This window comes from Temnothorax nylanderi, unplaced genomic scaffold, assembly GCF_030848795.1.
Source record: "Temnothorax nylanderi isolate EJ_2023f unplaced genomic scaffold, tnyl_v1.0 TNYL_tig0063_pilon, whole genome shotgun sequence".
NCBI classification, from domain to species: Eukaryota; Metazoa; Arthropoda; class Insecta; order Hymenoptera; family Formicidae; genus Temnothorax; species Temnothorax nylanderi.
This window is the reverse complement of record NW_027249125.1, coordinates 502,577-521,064: the sequence shown is the minus strand read 5'-3', so window position 1 is coordinate 521,064 and position 18,488 is coordinate 502,577. Positions and strand designations below refer to the sequence as shown.

Genomic DNA, 18,488 nt, shown 5'->3' with positions numbered 1-18,488 from the left:
ACGGGGGACGCGTTTCTCGCGCTACCGAATGACAAATGGAGACCACAAGATTGCGCCTCCGACATCCAATTAGCCCGACCTTCCTCTCCTTGTTCGGCTCTTTCCTGACGCTTGTACCACCTCTAGCCCACCCCTTTCGTCCACCCTCACGACGTCAGGTGCAGGACACCGTCCGCCTCGCCCTGTAAATGGCCTGAGGAGCAAGAAGACTCCATCCCTTTGTACGTTTAATCAACGAAATCTAAATGTCATTTTGCCTGAATTCGCGCGACATGTGCATCATACCGTAATTTTCATTAGCATCTTTGATCCATACTGATCCGTATATTCTAGTAATATCAACAATTAACATTAAAACGTTAATACGATACTTAACTGTCAAGAAGTGCTTAATTAAAATTTTCTTTTTCTCCTGTTTACGTTATTGTTAAAGTTTTAATATAGAAAAATGACAAGCAATGTTTAAAATTTATCAAAATCAAAGATACGACGAGAAATTATTTCAACATTTAGTGTTGGTTAAGATCGTACTCATTTTGTTCAGAAGGATGCAATTTTCATTTGGCTCTTTACGCGTATCTACCTCGGCTCGCCTCGCGGCGTGAATTATTCGTTCGTACTTAATGAAGAATTACTTGACGCTCTTCGAGTAAAATTGTGCCATGCGCCAGTGAACACGAGGTGGCACGTCCTTGTCATCGTCTCCAGACTGTGCCTTAATATTACGGAACCGAATGCCGTCGAAGACGACGACGACGACGAAGTCAAATCCCGATGTGAAAGACGCGGCAGCGTCGGCCGCCGCCGCTTCATAACGTCTAAAGGGCGTCTAGCGTCGCCTCGTCGGAAGACAAAACCGGCAATTACCGTCATTCCTTCCGCACGATAACCCTGCAGCTACGGCAGCGCGTCCGCGTGTTTGCCGAACGATCGATTTTCTTAACCCTTGCTACACAATCTCTGATTTTCCCTAGCTCCGGGAGTCGCCTCCTCTCTCCCTCTCTCCCTCCCTCTCTCTTTCTATCTGCCGGCCGAGGTTAAATAAATTGTGAATTTCACGATAAATCGAGCGCGAGAGATCTACGATTATTTCGCGCGGGTGATTGTATTCTCTGATCCCCGAGCCCGTAACGCCCGAGCTCGAATTTCTCTTGGAATATTCTTGCCTGTTGTAATCCAACGTCGAATAGTCAGATATTTTACATAACGTCACTGACTCATAGCTATGCGTATCCAAAATTGTCGAAATATTTATTTTCCGACGCCAAATATATTCTTGAAAAAGCTAAAAGAACCGGAAGCGCGCCGTTCAGATAAAACACGGAGTAAATTTTTAATTAATTTTACCATTATAAAACAGATCGATGTGAGAACGGTTTTATCGTGCTCAGCAAAAAATCTCGTTTACGACACACATACTTTGCGGCAATAAATATGTATATTAATTATTCAAGTGACAATTACTGTAAATGGCTGTAATTAGAGCCACTAAAGACATAAAAGCGTCTGCATTATATGATAATAACAGGATGTACCAATTAAAACAAATTAACCTTCTTCGATAATTTCGCACTGAATTATCATTTACGACTAAGTACAGCCAATTAAATAAACCTTTCACATACGTTCCTTTAATAAGATAGAAGAAAAGGAAGGACATTAAAAGTATATAGAAGAAAATTAAAAGTGGAAGAAAAGGAAGGATATAAAAAGTAGATACCGTATGCGTTATATTGCGTTCAATAAAAATGAAAGAGAATCTTTAATCAAGCGTTAAATTGTTAGTCGTAAAATAACATTGTAACTACTAATTCAATTTAACAATGATTAAAATTTTACGTTACGATAAGTTTTATTCGAGTTTAACGCTTTAGTACATTGTCGTTGAAAAATGTATCGCGAAACGAACGATCTCATCGGTTTATGAAAATACGCGTTGGCGAGGACGTATTCTTGCAATGAGCACACACACGTAGCCGGACAATAAATCTTTGACGATAGGCAGCTGGGCGGCAATGTTTAGCGTGAGACATGTGGCGGCCACATTCGTTCCCGTACAGAGCAAGCGGCTCTGTTACTAATTGCTCATTAGTTCGGGTCGCGGACATTCCGATCTGTGCGTAGAGTCGGCGTTTATTTCTATAACTCGGTTCTAGGTGGATAACGATTTATTCGTCGATTCGTGCTCCAATTAATTAACTATCGGATCTCTGCAAAAATCAAGTGACCTCAAAGCGAATCTTCCGACTAAACCTCTTTCCCCAGAAATTGCTACTCGTCGATTCTTAAAAATTCATCCACAATCAGATATATATATATGTGCTATGTAGAATAAATTAATAGTTTTATATAAATCCACGCCTCTCAAATTGACGATTTACTGTTAAAGTGTTTTTGTGGTCGCTAATGACCGGCACTATCAAAATTTTTTAAAACTCTTGTAAAAAATAAATTTAATATAAAACTTTAAATTACATAATTAGATAACAATTAAAGTAAAAAGTGCGCAAATCTCAGCACACTACCTACAAGAATATAGTTTTATTTCATCATATTACACAATATTTTATCATTATATGCTTATAATAATGGAAATTCTACTCTGACCCTACACAGTAAACATACAAAAATCGCCGGACAGATAACGTGTATAAAATATTTTGTGTATTTCACGAATGTAAATGGTTTAGGAATGTAAATCTGCATGCACATAATTAATATATGTGTCTGAAAATTAGTTAGCGATCAGCTGTAACATTAGTGACGAATAACTCCGCTTAAAGAACAATACAAAAGTGCGGACGGGAGGACGTTTCGCGGTTGTCAGGAATGAGGCAGACGAAGGTTGAAAGATCAACGAATGCAACGATGTTCTCGGGAATGAATCGTCAGGAAGTATAGCGGGCGCGATTTGTTCGACTGAGAAAATACTACGGCGCGGGGGTGACGTTTCAAGAGAGAGAAACAGAAAGAGAAAGAGAGCCGCGTTTCGTTCATTCGCCGCGGCATTATGCGAGCCAGTCTTATCGTCTCGCTTCTAATGTTTGCTCGTTTTCGTGCCTCCTTCAGTTCTGGGCACTTCTCTCGGATCCGCGTCTCCGGCTTTGCGTGATTAATCACCATAAATAAATATCCCGCCTCGGCGCGAGATACCGTACCTCGGGAGAAAGAGATTACTTCTTGCCGAGGATTCTGCTACAATCATGGCAAAACGGGTGGAGAGAGCCCTCCCGTTCCATTTCTCCGTGGCAAGAAGGCGCAACGGGGCGTAGCTCATCTCGTGGAAATAACGCGCTGACCATTAACTTGATTTTTAAATTTAGCGTAAGTGATAGTCTTCACTGCATCCGATGCAATACGCTACAATGCGCTCGACGTTTGCTTGCTAGATATTACGATACGTAAAAAATAATAAATAGTTCAATTATATGTATAAAATCCAACTACTTTTACGTACTACGTACATATACAGATATATTGATATATTCTCTCGAAAGAATATAATTCTTCAAGAAAAAAGAATAGATTAATACATTGTCTTTTTCTTAATAATTTATGAACAATACGTGTGTCTCTTAAGCAGCAAGTATTTATTCACTGCGGAATTCTTTCTTCTTGTAAGATTAGCGCTGGAAAGTATAGTGTATATCTTTTCATTAGTTGATGTACTGAGAGTAACGAATAGTTTTCTACGTATTCTCATTTCTCATTTCGCTCTTATTTACGGCTTCTCCTTGAGACTTCCCTGGCTTTGTTTTTCCAACCTTGTCGCGTTAATTTCAAAAGTAGTTAATTAAAAGACGATTCTCTCAAGCTCGACCTACATAGACTGTTGTCGAATGGATAAGAACTTTGTATTCTCAACAACTGTAACTATGTTAGAAACAGAAAATGGCTGGAAATCCGGAGCCAGAATCCGGAGTCTATGAAAAAAGACAATTTTACAAGTTTGACACGAAATATTTTCATTATAATATTATAGTCTAATAAAAATCAAGCGATAAAAGATGAAAAAAATAGAAAGTGCTACATTTTCCCTGTGATATATTCATTCATATTTATCAACAGATATTTAGGCAATATTAGAATTGATGAAAGTGCTTGTTTAATTCTTTATAATCTGGTACAGAAATTGTTATATAGCCATAAACATGTAAAACTTGCACTTATCTACATCGAAATTCATCAATTTTTTATTCATGCAGTTACTTGTCAAGCATGAATGATGATATCAAAATATGCTTTTAAACTTTTGGATAAACCATGCTATATATATAAAATAAATTTTGTATATTACAAAATATATAATATATATACTAATTAAAATTGACTAATTATTAATAAACTAATATTTAAAAGTGCGTCACATATCATGCGTAAGATATCGTAAAATCTAAATATTATTCTGAATTATGAAAATTGTACGAGCCAAATATATTCTTACTATTTCTCAATTTATTCTTTCCAATCCACGTGCTATCTTCTGTCTGGCATTCGTTTGAACGAAACGAAAGGCATACCGCATCATATGCGTGTACTCATCACGGCAAAACGGTACAAATTTGCGGTTGAGGAATGTTTTTGACAAATCACAGTGAGGATATCTACTCGCGGATCCTTTTTGTCTGGACTTTCTACCCTCTCGAGCTCAACGCGAGCACGAAACTTGAACAATTGGAAACGGACGGTGGACGACAGATACATGTGTATAGTACAGCAAGATAAATCATATTTGTAATTGTTTGCGTATTTCGCATCCAAAAGATGAAACTACATCTCAAAACTATCGCGAACATAATATTATCGTACGATAAAACAAACTTGATTTTTTTAAATTATTTGTGTTAATAGCTTTAAGATAAGTTTAGTCTCAGATTATGATAGAATATTCTCATCTTTAAAATAAAATGGATTGTTCTTTACCGCATGCGAGTTATTTCCCGTATGCATATATGCTTTACGTCAATCTGCATGCGAAATTCGCCGAAACAACAAGGGATCTAGGTTGTCAATGCGAGATCGTGTTTTATGAAATATGAAAATATTACATAGAAATTGGAAAGGAATAAATCGAATCTATTCTATTGGCAGATGAGATATTTTTGAATGAGAAGTAAAATTTTTTAAATTGTTTCTGCCATTGTTTATGAAAAGATTATAAATGGAAGCTATTTACTTTAATTTAAAGGATTACGCAAGCCAATAGATGCATTATATATCTGCTAATTTATTAAGCCTAATTAAAAAAATTACATTTATCGGTATAAGCAACCCTTAAAAATTTTACTATTTTCTCCGAAGGGATTGCTCCGTCAGGTGGCGCCGTTTGTGGAGAAGCTTTGTACTAACTTTCCACCCTTTCCCACCCCGAATATCCCGATAGAATATACAGCTTAAAGAAGATAACATTCTTAAATAATTTACATATTTAATTTGATATCATCTGAGCCTTGATAATTAGAATCAACGTAAGTTACTTAAATCTTGGTAATATAGAATATTAGTACAACTTTTAATTATTCATTTTATATCGATTTAATAAATATCATTTTGCATTTATACATTAATTATTCAATATATTAAATTGTTATATTCAAATAGGTATTAAAAGATTATATTAACATATTTTAATTACAAAAATATATACTTCAAGCCGTTATGTAATGGAAAAATTATGTCAATCCTGTCGTCACTTATTTATCCATCAACTGCAGGAGACATACATAGACGGCAGCGTCTCGGAGTTAGGAAAATATATCTGGTATATCTCTGTTATTATGCCGAGTCGTAGAATCGATTCCCGACATCGCTATACGCTAGAGTGCAATAACCAACGGGCGGGCTGTGCCTCCACCCCGTCCGCCCGTCGTAGATAATCGCCTCGTAATTCACATATCCAGGGTCATTATTATTCATACTTCGAGTGAGACCACGGTATGCAAAGGCAAATTGCCAGCCGGACCGGGCGTATACATCGCGTAGTACTCGCATACGTATGTAGGAGCTTAGCTTTTCATCGAGCATTATGTAACGATCCGACTATGTACAAAAGTGTGCCACGAGGAAAAGAGTGAGTTTACTTTGGAAGTTAATAACGCTTTAGTCAACTGAACGTGCAACATGAGACACGCTTTTCCATTAAAGGGGATAGAGCGAAGTCACGAGCGATGAGTTCATAAGCCGCGCTCCGAGATCGTATCGCGAGAATAACGTAAATAATTACAGGCACGAGGCTTGTTTACCGTAAACTTCGCCTCCCTACGGGGAGGGAGGGGGGAAGGGGAACGTGGGAAACTCGGATCCCCCGTTGTCGAGACGTTGAGCGATCGGTAAGATTTTTTTTCCACGCGTTACCATTTGCAAAGTGAATTAGAAATTTTGCGAGAGCGCAAGCGGCGTGGCCGCTCTGCGAGCCACGCCAATTATATCGTCGGGCTTTTACAATGGTCTTTAAAACAGCATTACGTGTTTATCTTTAAAACATCTCGCGATAAAAGCGAATTGCGGGTTACGTGCGGGCGGCACGGGAATTGAACACTTTAACCGCGGCGCTACCCCGACGATTATAAAGGCAGTAAAAGAAAGATTAGCAACCATAGCCGTCATTTGTTCCTGTTCAAAGGCATAATTATCCTTCGTTTCGCCGGGTGATTCGCAAGCGGACATAAAATCTGCGTCCATCTGCATTTTTTTTTTACCATTGATATTTCTTCCAGTAATATATCCGAGAGGTACGGCCGTATCGCGCCGAGGGGTTGGGGTTGTTCTTTATTGGCTGTGTTTTGTCTCTCACACAGAACACGCAAAGCCGAGATACTCGCCGAAGTCGCGCCATCTTTTTACGGCACACCCCCGTACATCTTTCTGCGGCTGATGGTTGAAAAAAGAAGAAAGGGGGCCTCGACGATCACGCGAGGCCTGTAAACGGTTATCGCGTCCCTCGACCGGAAGTACATTTCTGATGGCTGTGGACTCAATGGCCGCTCTAATTATGCTCCGTACAATTCACATATCTTTCGGCGCCTCGAATCTCCTAGTTTGTCCGTTCTTCGTGGAATTAGGCGAACATATGCAAATTATTATTGATTGAGACGCGATTCGATGCAAAATTCTTTGCCTCGGCTTGTCGCTCGTTGTTCAGTCTGTTATTTTTCACGGGTTATTTCCGAGTATTCATGGCCCGGCGCGTTTGAACGTGAAAAAAAAAAGAGAGATCGATCGTGCCGCGTAGATTTGCGGAATTTCTCGGCCGCTAGTCGAGCCCGCCCCTTTCTCCGCGTGTCAAATGAAAATATGTCACTGCCAGTCGGTGGCAGTCGAAATCCGGACGCGGTGGCGTTCTCATCAGCATGCGAAAACTTTGTTATTTGTTTGAACACGTTAAATTATGCATGCGCAATATGCTGACGGCTTTCGACGGCGTTTCGGGGGAGGGAGACGGAGGAGGACGCGAGTTTGGGCGCGGAGAAGGGTACGATCCGTGGGGGTAGTCGAAAGGACGGATGAGAGGGTGTGATAGAGAGAAAGAGAGGGACTAACAGTGCCACACAAAGAAGAGAGTGTACGAGTCGAAAGGGTGCAGCTTTTCTCTCAAACGTAATTGAAACAACAATAAAGTACGAACGCACAACAATGAACGCACCTAATAACCTCGAGCTCTTTACCAGTTCTATAGCTCGGCTTGAAAACGAAGGGATCCTGCGTCGACTTTGCAATTCGAGGGGTGTGAAGATATGATTAAATTACGAGATACAGGCTATTCGCCCCCGGTGTCCACCAAATTTATGTCCTCACGCGATCAACTATCTTACGACCCGACTGACCAGCTGACTTGGGTTACAATTAATGTTTCAACACGAATTTTATTCAATTATTTAATATTTTTTGCAAGTTTATGTAGAGAGTATTCGTTAGATACATATGTGTCGGTCTTTTTTTTTAACTTGATAGAGATCTGTATTTTGGATTGAGAGGCGTAGCGATGTTTCATGCGAAGATATAATTATGCATCAAACATAGGAGCTTTTTTCAGCTGTATATGACGTGCATGTATAATATCGCGTTTTAAAAGTCACAAAATTAATCTATGCATAAAGAGCACACGGATTCTTTGATGCTCAGAATTCATCGACAAAAAGATAATCCAGTAGCTAAAGCAGTACAAGAGTGAAAAGTAGCAATTGATCAAGTATTTGAATAACAAATTCGAGTGTAACATACGTTACAGAAGATCTAATCGGAAACACGGGACGCATATTTGGATAGAAAATTTATATATATATATATATATATATATATATATATACATATATTAGCAGAGATTAAAAAATCACTAAGGCAAAAGCGGAGAGATCCTGTGCACGCGAACGCGGAAAATGTTAAATGTTAAATGGACTCAGACTGACAAGAGAATGTACGTACAATGTATGCATGCACACGTGTATAGCCATGTATAAGTTAATGCGCCGTGTGGCGTGTGCAATGCATTTTTTTATCCGTCGACAAACGAACGGACGAACGTGACGTGGTCGCGCTAATCAAAATCCGATGCGGCGGCAACAACCGCCGATTAAGCGGTCTCTTCTGAAGCTCCCCGTCACGAATCCGCGAAGCTGCAGCGCGGTTTGACATAGGTCCGCGCGCTGGCCCTATGCCCTATGTGTATATTTCGAATATACATATTTATACGCAGGGTTTGCGCTCACGCGGTCCACTTTCCGTGTCCACGTCGATCGTCCCGGAGCGACACGGACCCCGGTCCTCCCTTTCCCCTCCCCCTTCAGCCCGGCCAGTTACCGGTCCGTTTAAAATATGAAACGCGGCGACAGCTAAAATCTGCAGGAAGTTCGTACAATGCAGTCGGACTGCGGGCTACGGCGCGAGACAGGAAGCCGGTCAATTGGAAACGGGGTGACCGAGTTACGAGCTCCCGAACTATACCACACCGCGCTGCGCGTCCGCGTTATCCCTCCGCATCCCTTGGCAACCTGGCGTATCGAGTTTCTTAGCGAAATCACTCCCCTTTCCTTTTTCCCTTCGCGTTATACTGCTAGATCTCAGCCGCGATGCGCCGTAAGGAAAAAGAGTCTTGATTCTCTGCGGGAACCGTGGCTGGCGACTGCCTTGCAACAACCACCGGTGGGTGACCCAGCTCACGTTCACAGACGTGCAACCGTTTCTTCGCTAATGTCGCTTCCTGTTCACGTAAAAGAATTTCGATATACTGAACGTAACCGTAAGGTGGACTGAGATCCGAGCGTCACAATGAAGTCTTTCGGTCGACACGTTTGTGAGGTGGATTGCGAAAATATTTTGCTCGTATGTCGCGATAATGCCGCTTGTCGTCCAAGTTCAATGATTTATTTTAAAGTACGTTTCTTTTCGCGTAAAATATAATATATTCTTGTTGTTGCTTTAATCGGTATTTTTAATCTGAAGTCAAGTTTCGCGTGAATAATCTCATTTCGTCTTTCAGCCAAGTAATCTCAATAGTTCTGTAATCAAACAGCGACTATTGAATTGTCTATGTCTCAAAATATAAGCTTCCATTCTGTATATCTCTGATATACTCGAAGACAAAATTCAAATAACGATTATACAGTTGTATAATGAGCCCGCAGAAGGACATCTGAGTGCAAATTAAGTCAAGTGAAAGTACGTGGCATTTCGGGTCTTTAATAGCACGCTGTCTCACAATTAAAAACTAGAAAAGCTGAAACTCGACTATATTTTTAGCTTATTTAATTTTATTGTTGTATTAATTTTAGCCTATACACATTTTTATGTAATATTAAAATTTTTTATTCGCACATACGTAACTAAATAAAACGATTAGATATTAATTATGCAATTATAATCCAAGAGAATAATCAAAGTACAATAATAATAGTTATTACATAACTTCACTAAACTTTTTAAGCAAGCAAAAACAATTACAAGCGCTGATACTAAACGGATTGGCTGTATATCGTCCAAGGTCTCAAAAAATATTTGAACATGTTGATAATTGCTTGTTGATATTATAAGATAAAAGCTTGACGCAGTATAATGGCGTAACGTCGATATCGGGATGAAAAGGATTAAAACGCGGCGCCATGTGAAATACGTTTACTATCTTGTTACAACGTCAATCAAAACGCACGGCAATAAATCATCAGCGTACCATATCCCTCGGATCAAGCACCGAAAACTCTATACCACGTTGATAGCGCGTATACATATAACGAATATAGGCGTTACGATATTATCTTCCAGTAAATGTAATAAATTTTCGTAACGCCGGCAGGTATTTTATATACGAAATATATTTATCGCGCGGCGAGATGTTCGAAATTAAATCGTTCGAGCCATCAGAGGATGGCGCACAATAAAGGAACAGCACACGGTCGACCATCGCGACGAGGATTCGGTAAAATTGAACGGATATCGTTTGAATAGAGTGTACTCGGTCCTATCCGCCCCTTAAATTCACCATCCTTTCGTCGTCGTCGTCGTCGTCGTAGTCGTAGTCGTCGCCGCCGCCGCCGTCGTCGTCGTCGTTTCTGACTTCCGTCTGGCGTACGTCGCGCGAGCTCTTATTAAAGGTGGCGATTTATCGCTAGTAATAACGGTGCGGTCTGGTGCTGCTTGGCGGCGAATGTCTCCTTGCCAAGGTTCTCCGGGAAGAGCAAAAGCGAGCTCGTGGCGCGAAGAGGAAGAGGTCAGAGGGCAGAAACTGGAAAGTAAGGGTTTATTCGCGGCAACCCCGTCCGCGCGAGGGGTGGGTGATACTTCTCCCTCCCCCCACGACAGTGTGTTATCAAGCGTGCGTTAAGCATGTGTATGTGCGTATGTGTGTTTGTGTGCGCGACGGGGTAGATTAACAATTCCTGACATTTTAGTGGCGCTCCGGATGCGTTAACGCCACTTCAAGTACCGGAGTGCCCGACTGTAACGAGCTCCAGGATTGATTAACCGCCTCTGTCGAGCGACCCGCAACTACGGACTACGTGCTTCTCTAAGCAAACGAGACGACGGCCCGACGAAAGATCCTCGGAACTTATAATTACCGCTTGATTAATCGCCATTTTGACAGATAACTCGGAAACGGAGGGAATTTTTCACTGACTCGTCGCCGTTGTGCTCGAATCGTCTACCGTATGCATCGATTAATCTTTCTAAAATATTGGACTATGTAAATTAGCTGCCGCGTCTGCCGACTTTTCGGACAACCAATTCCGGACGAATCGGTTTCGGTAGTTGCTAGTCACGTTAAAAGTCGGGAAAATAGAAAACATTCATCATAATAAGAATATATGAATCGTACTTGGATCTTAACGATTTCAGAGCGTTTTGCACTAAATGCGAGGATATTCAGATTAATTCGGCTAACTTCTTCACACGTTGATCTATATAATACCAAACTAAAATCCAGCTTGAAATAAAGTTTAAAAGTACAGAAGATAGTCGACTTTTTCCGAAATTAGTCGACGCAGATACTTTGTTCAGACTACATACGATCAGATAATTATTGACGAATATTAATCGTAAGTTTCGAGCGGAATGGCATTCTGAAAGAAATCTGCATCGATCAACACAGCATTAGGCGTCTTAAACGGTGGCAGGTGTTTTCCCACGTCAGTAATGATCGAAACGATCGGTCGACCGGGTTTAGACCGCGCATAAACATCGATAGAGGGAACAGGTCACCTGCTCAAGGGGTTAAGAAGACGAATAAGCATTATTCATACCGTGAGCGCCTATCCTTAAGTTATTCATCTCATGAATTAGTAAACACGATGAAGAGAAGCTTTGGCTCTCGCGTATCGGCCCATCCCTTCAACGAAGTTTACCAGAATATTAAGTCCAAACGATTCTCTTGCCACTCATGCTTGCCTTATCGGAAGATACAACCAATTTTGTGATTAATAAATTCGAAAGAATTACTATATAAGAAAATATTATGATAATTGTCTCGTAACAATGCGTTACATATTATTTTCTTGGGTATATTGAGATGTGATTTATAATTTTAAAACAGAAGCTAGATTAAAATGTTGAAATATAAAGATGATATTAGTCAGGAAAGGTAATTTCTAAAGTTTTAAATTTTCTAATATGACTACCAATATATTTTCTAGATCGAAAATAAAATCTGATAGCGCCGAACGTGCGTATAATACCCATCTCGTTCCCTTCGATTTCTCCTAATGAAATTTTTAAAGAATTCTCGAAGAAGCAGAAGGGTCTCAATATTCTCTCATTCGGAACCGCACAGGTCTCTATCGAGGTTGTCAGTAATATTTAAAGGAAGGAGGAAATGGTTTAGCGAGAGGAAAGCAGTTACCGCTCGCGTCCCATCACGGCATCGTCGAAGCGTGCGACTGTAGGCTGGAAATAGATTACAAACGTAATATTTCAACCGCCGTAAATATTCATCGCTGCTGGTGTTGGCACGGCCCTTTCGTGCTGTCATCTTGTTTCCTTCTCGTCCGTCTCGCGCCGACTGGCAGTCTTGCGACGTAGCGATCTAATTGGGATAAGGAGAATTTTTGTACCAGGTGGCCCGTAATTGGTTACCCGTCATTAGGGTGGTCCCGCAATCCTAGTTATCTTAGTGTAAACCTTGACACGTCAAGTAGTGGCACTCTTGGGACTTTCGCGAACTTTGGCATGTCGTTAAGATCGTCAAGCAGGCGTACAAAATGATTCACATTTTCGCAATTTTGTTTAAGATCTCTTGTTCTTTTTCCCGAATTAGGTGCTAAATAAATAGAAATAATCGTGAAAATAATATGAATGCGGTTATATTTTAAATTTCTTGCATATGTGCATATACATGTATGTACTATACAATCTATATTTTGTAAAATTATCGCCCGTATAAGGCAGCTAAAACTTTGATATTAATAATATGCTACAAAGCATATTATCAACAAAATTTTTGCTTGAAATATATTTTGCAAGATATTGTCAACATATATAGATATATTGTATATAACATATAAAGTGGTATAATTAAGTATTACATCCGCTATCTCGATAGATTCATAAAAAATGGTTCATAATAAGACATATCAAAATATAAAAAGAGAGTTGATTTAATATAAATATAAGGAATGTTTTATATAACAATCGCAAACGTCTTGATTTCATTTTATGATAAATTATTTCATCGTACCTATTGACAATTTATCTAAATAACATTTCTTGTCTATGCAATAGGCGTGATAGATTCTTGTAAGATTCTTGTAAAAAAAATATGCTTCTTTTGATTTGTTAATAAGAACTATTCAAAGGTGGTCTCAATTTAAGTCTTCGTTTCTTGTTCCCGCTGCTCTTGTTGCTGTTGTCCTTCGTCGACGTCCCAATTTTCAACATCCGGTACCGGATAATTCCACGGTTGAATTTTGGCTGATCCGAAGGCCGCAAATACCAAGAAAGCGAAAACCTGGGCGACGATGGTAATCCAAAATGCGACCCTCCAACGCGCTATAGTATGCTGTCAGAGAAGACATGGTTGAACATTAAGACTAAAGTAAACGACACATCAATGTGAAAATGTTATTTTTACAGGTGTCCTTTTTAAAACAAGCTATAAAATTTAATATGTTACAAAATTACTTCGGACATTATGACAAGCAAATAACATAATATTAAATTTCTCATTTTAAAGATCTTATGTCACAATAAAGTTCACTTCGCAGTTGATTACGCAATTAGGATTCAGTGTCTCTTAGAGCGAATATCGGCTTAACTTTCTTATCTCGGGTTAAAGTCGTTTCACCTTTCGTAAAACTTCAAGAAAGTAGAATCTCTGTGCACGACTTATTAAAAATTCAGGAAATTGGTGATCACGTCACGTAGCTCTTAACGGACATTTCTTTCTTTTTTTTTGTTTGATCATGCATTAAGTGTTCAACTCACTCCTTCCGCTACGAGAGCACCAACTATCGGTGGTAAAATAAAGGCAGAAATAGTGCCTGGAGTATTTGTAATGCCCATGAGGATTCCTGCGTAATTCGGAGCCAGATCGTTCTGATTACAAAGATGGCCAACGAATATAGCACCACAGACTACTATGCTCAGGGTTAGCAGCACGGTCGATGTCAAACGATCGCAACCAATGTACGCGATTATAACGAGGAAAATGCTAGGTGGTATAGTGCCTGGAAAGAAAAATATATTAAATATATATTATACAATAAATATATCAAAAATCTCTGTTATGTAACTGAACTTATTTAATTTAATACAAATTCAATATAAATAACAGACAAATTATTCAGATATATATTTAAATCTATGTATATAATATTAAAAAGTATAACATTCAGTACGATGCATAATACAGTTGATTCATATCAATTATAATTTGATATATAAATGTTACAGAAATATGTTACGTATTGCTATTAGAAATAGTAACAGAAATTACAATGTCACGTGCATTATTCGAAATCTCGGCCGGCCACAAGGGTCACGCAGAAAACATTTGCAAACAATACTTCATCCATTTTTCATTAATATGTAAATTGTAGATATAATTAAAATTTAGTTCTTTAAGTTGTGCTCGAGGTTGTGCTATTACATTCGCTAATGTTATGGATTGCTGAAGTTAAAAAAAAAAGAGAAAGAAATGCTACTTATTTTATTAATTAATTAAAAGAGAATGTACCATAATATAATTATGCGTACCATCAGTAAAAATAATACAGTATTTTTATGATTTTCTTTATAAACAGAAAAATCCTGTTTTTTTACGGAACTATTCTTAATCTGTCATAAATGTGATTTATATTTCTATATAATGACGAATATCTATATTCATAGAGCTATGCTATTATGTGTGAATTTCATCTCAAATACATACTTATAAAAACCGCAATTTTACGTGCAACCGTCTGCGACCAGAATCCCTTTTTCCGCCCCCAATCTAAAACCCTGCCGATTAGTGGATTAGTGAAGGCGTTCACGAGATACGGCGTGCAAACGATAGCGGCATTCTGTAAAGTATTTCAGGAAAAATTTACACAAAGAGTTGAGATATATTTCACATAGCTACGCACGTCATACAGGACGTACAGAATAAAATAATATTACTATATACGAAAATGCAAAATATTATTTTATCCATAATATTATTCCGCTCGTAATATCTTTTGGATTTAACATATATATCATAACTTGAAATACGTAGTACGTAGTTACGTCTCTATGACATAATAATATGTATAAGAAGAAATTACATGTGTTATTATCCCTATTTCGCACTCACCGATGTGATATCGTATCGCAATATCTTGTTCATGTAAAGCGGCAACTGGGTGAGCAAGAAATACCAACAGAAGTTGCCTAAGGTATTCGTGACGATCAGAGCCAAAAATGGTACCGATGAAAATATACTTTTCCACGGGATCTTCATCTGTGAAGAGCCAGGAGTACGATGACCGTACGAGCTCACGATGAACGATCTTTCCTGCTCCGTTATATACTTTTGCTCTTCCGGACAACCGGCGAAAAATATATAAAAAACGACGCACCAGATCAACGGTAACGTTCCGTGGATGTAAAAAATAGCCTCCCAGCCAACGTAATTTAATATCAATCCGGAGGTAAGAATAGATATCACGGTGCCGAGCGACGTTCCAGCGTATATGATGCCGACCCACGTGCTTTTCTCCTCGTATACGACCCATGTTCCCAGAAGAACGTTTACTATAGGAAGATTCGCCGCGCTCACGAGACCGGTCAAAAATCTCACGACGTATAGCACGTACAGCTCGCTCGCCGCGATCGGCACCAACATCGTTAAGATTCCATTTGCCAGCACGCATATTAACAATACGTACTTCGTGTTGAACCTGCACCGATAAATTTCATCACCACAATTTATAGAGATATATATATGTATCTTGAGAATAAATAGAATTTATAAACGGAATAGTCACTTACCGATCCGCCAAATATCCCGATGGAAACATGCCGATGAGATATCCGGCAAAATATATACTAATGACCAAACCTTGCTGGCTTGCCGTCCAATCGAATGGACCGTCGATATCGGTGACGGCATTCCCAGGAACATCAAATTCCGGACACTCATCCGACCAATCTGGTACACCTGGTTTTTTCTTCACCATACCAATAATAGCCGTCGCGATATTCACTTTCAGACCATAAATGATCATGTTCGCGATGCATAGCATTACAGCGAACAAGTATCGTACGCGTATCTCTAAGGTCAAGATTAAAAAAGACATGTAAAATAATATGTATTAAAGATTAAGTTTGTTTAACCTATGAGATGCAATTTAGTAAATTACAATTTACTATTACGATGAGTACGTGCCGAAATGTGAGAGAAAGTGAGAGAAAGTAAGAGAAAGAGAAGCAAGAGAAACAATGAATATGTATTATTTTTACACTTTATTCAATGCGCCAAATCGATAATACTAAAAATCTATTTTTACACGTAAGTTTATAACTATGGTTTAAATTAAATCTCTTTTACACTAACGATATCAAGTATTCAAGGAGAAACATGACAGGGCAGTAAAATTTATCGTTTAAATGTAGAAAATTTACGTTACATTAGATATAAACGTTTATTATATATACATATAATATGCATAAATATATGCCTTGCAAATTAGAAGATAATAAAATTTTTATATCCTTGACTATTATTATATAAATGTTAATTTATGACAGGAAATATTTTCTTACCCATTGTTCTGAATATTCAATGTGACCTCGGTTAATGAATCGATGACATTGATGACCATCACGTTTCAAATCGTTGCGCCAGTGTCGCCGTTTTCGTCGTTTGTTTCCGTATCGATATAATCACCAATTCAGTCTCGCTGCTCGCTCGCGCGCACGTTCAACCGCTCGAGGACGACTATCGAATTATATCGCCGACGATGAGACGGCACCCATGCACGATACCCAAAATTCCTTCTCCACGAATATCTTTCTGGATTTGTGTCTCGGCACTGAGGATTCCTATCGACGCGAGATTACGCGCCGCAGAGCGAAAAGCACACTGTCATTCACTTGTAAAGTCAATACGGTTCGAGGCTTCACTGCCTTACTCAATTCCGCTAATAAATATGTTATTCCCTTTGCCGAACGATAACGGTCGCGCGTATCAAGAGAGACGGTAGTGTCTCGCGTAACAGCGAGGCAGACGTGTATCTATGTGTGAGCCGACTATTATACAACGATAATGTTGCCATGTAGAACAAAACAATTTCGAAACGTTCGTGCTCTACGATGTATAAAAACAGATATTTTCGCAATTATTCCTTCCGTATGTTTTAAATAACGGATTCAGGCAAGTTTAATTTATTTTCAATGTCGTATTTAAGCAATCCAGTCTCCGATTTCGATTCCAATTTTAACACTAGATGTTTACTAAATGAGATAACGTTCTTGCTCAAGTTTTTCATATCACGATGTAATTCTCTGTACGGGTTCACGATATTTTGAACTTTGAAAAGTAGATATTATATAAATCCGTGCTCTTTTTGTACTTAATACTTATCAATTAAGGTATAAATTTCGATTTTTTGAAATTGATACTGTGAAATTGCAATTTATAGCATTCATTTGATGTCTGCACGATATTCTGAATTATTCCCCCTCCACCTTATATTTAAAACTTATATAAATAAAAAAAATTCTGTTTTTAATAAAAATGTATCGAAATCTGTCAATTTAATACTTACGTTAAAGTCTTTCTCTCCTTGTCTTTAAATTAAAAAAAAGATCCATAAATATATCATGGGATAGTTTCAAAACACTTATATTCACTCCACGTGCATACTCGATAAGTTCTTAACACCAACAGAGAAAAGATGATAACAGATATATAAACGCGTCAGGAAATTATGTTTGAATGACGTATGCAGTCAGCGGAACTAGGTATAATCCGATGTGTGAATGGCGTTACGAAAGACGGTACGACACGAGTTGCCCGGCGGTCACACGAGCACTAAACTAAACTATGGAAGCGACTGCGTTTTAACTTTCAGTAATTTGCACATAAGTGGCGATTCCATAATGTGAAACAACACTGCCTTATATTTGCTGAGTCATTACATAGAATAACTTTGATTTTTTTTTATATCTGTTATAGTATTCTATACATGTACGTTACTATTTGTAGCTTAATGCAATTACACGATCATTAAAGAGATTCAGTAGATAAAGCTTGTTTTTTACTACTAAAGGCAGCAACTGTGTGAATAATTATTGAAATAACACAGCGAAAAAAAAGTAATATAATCATTTGCACTTGATTTATTTAACTTCGTTGTGTTAATTGACTTTTTTATACTCAAGGCCGTACATTTCTTTTTAAAAACGATTCCTTGAAAGCGAAGGCACCACCAGTCGCAGTCGACGAGATCATTCTCTAAAACCGGTTTTCACGGCGGTATCTGCCGTTATTCATGCCGCGTTTCTCCGGCGATAATTAAAACCAAACGCGCCTGCATTGATTA

The 18,488-nt window shown here is 38.7% G+C and overlaps 2 protein-coding genes across 10 annotated transcripts in view; one reads left to right on the top strand and one right to left on the bottom strand.

Moving 5' to 3' along the window:
* Positions 1-18,488, top strand: part of Ten-m (teneurin transmembrane protein Ten-m) — a 515,153-nt gene that overhangs the window by 91,305 nt on the left and 405,360 nt on the right. The window lies entirely within an intron of this gene.
* LOC139773509 (sialin-like) lies at positions 12,770-17,991 on the bottom strand. The gene is made up of 7 exons (XM_071707969.1): positions 17,712-17,991; positions 16,708-16,986; positions 15,934-16,216; positions 15,257-15,842; positions 14,852-14,984; positions 13,906-14,147; positions 12,770-13,480 (listed from the first exon to the last, which is right to left on the bottom strand). Exons 2-7 carry the CDS (start codon positions 16,709-16,711, stop codon positions 13,289-13,291), a joined length of 1,440 nt encoding a protein of 479 aa, XP_071564070.1. The 5' UTR covers positions 16,712-16,986; positions 17,712-17,991; the 3' UTR covers positions 12,770-13,288.

What these genes read in the sequence shown, in the direction of transcription:
- LOC139773509 (XM_071707969.1), bottom strand. An exon ending in TCGGGATATTTGGCGGATCG is followed by an intron (nt 15,843 to 15,933) that starts GTAAGTGACTAT and finishes TTATCGGTGCAG; the next exon opens with GTTCAACACGAAGTACGTAT. An exon ending in GTGCTCTCGTAGCGGAAGGA is followed by an intron (nt 13,481 to 13,905) that starts GTGAGTTGAACA and finishes CTTCTCTGACAG; the next exon opens with CATACTATAGCGCGTTGGAG.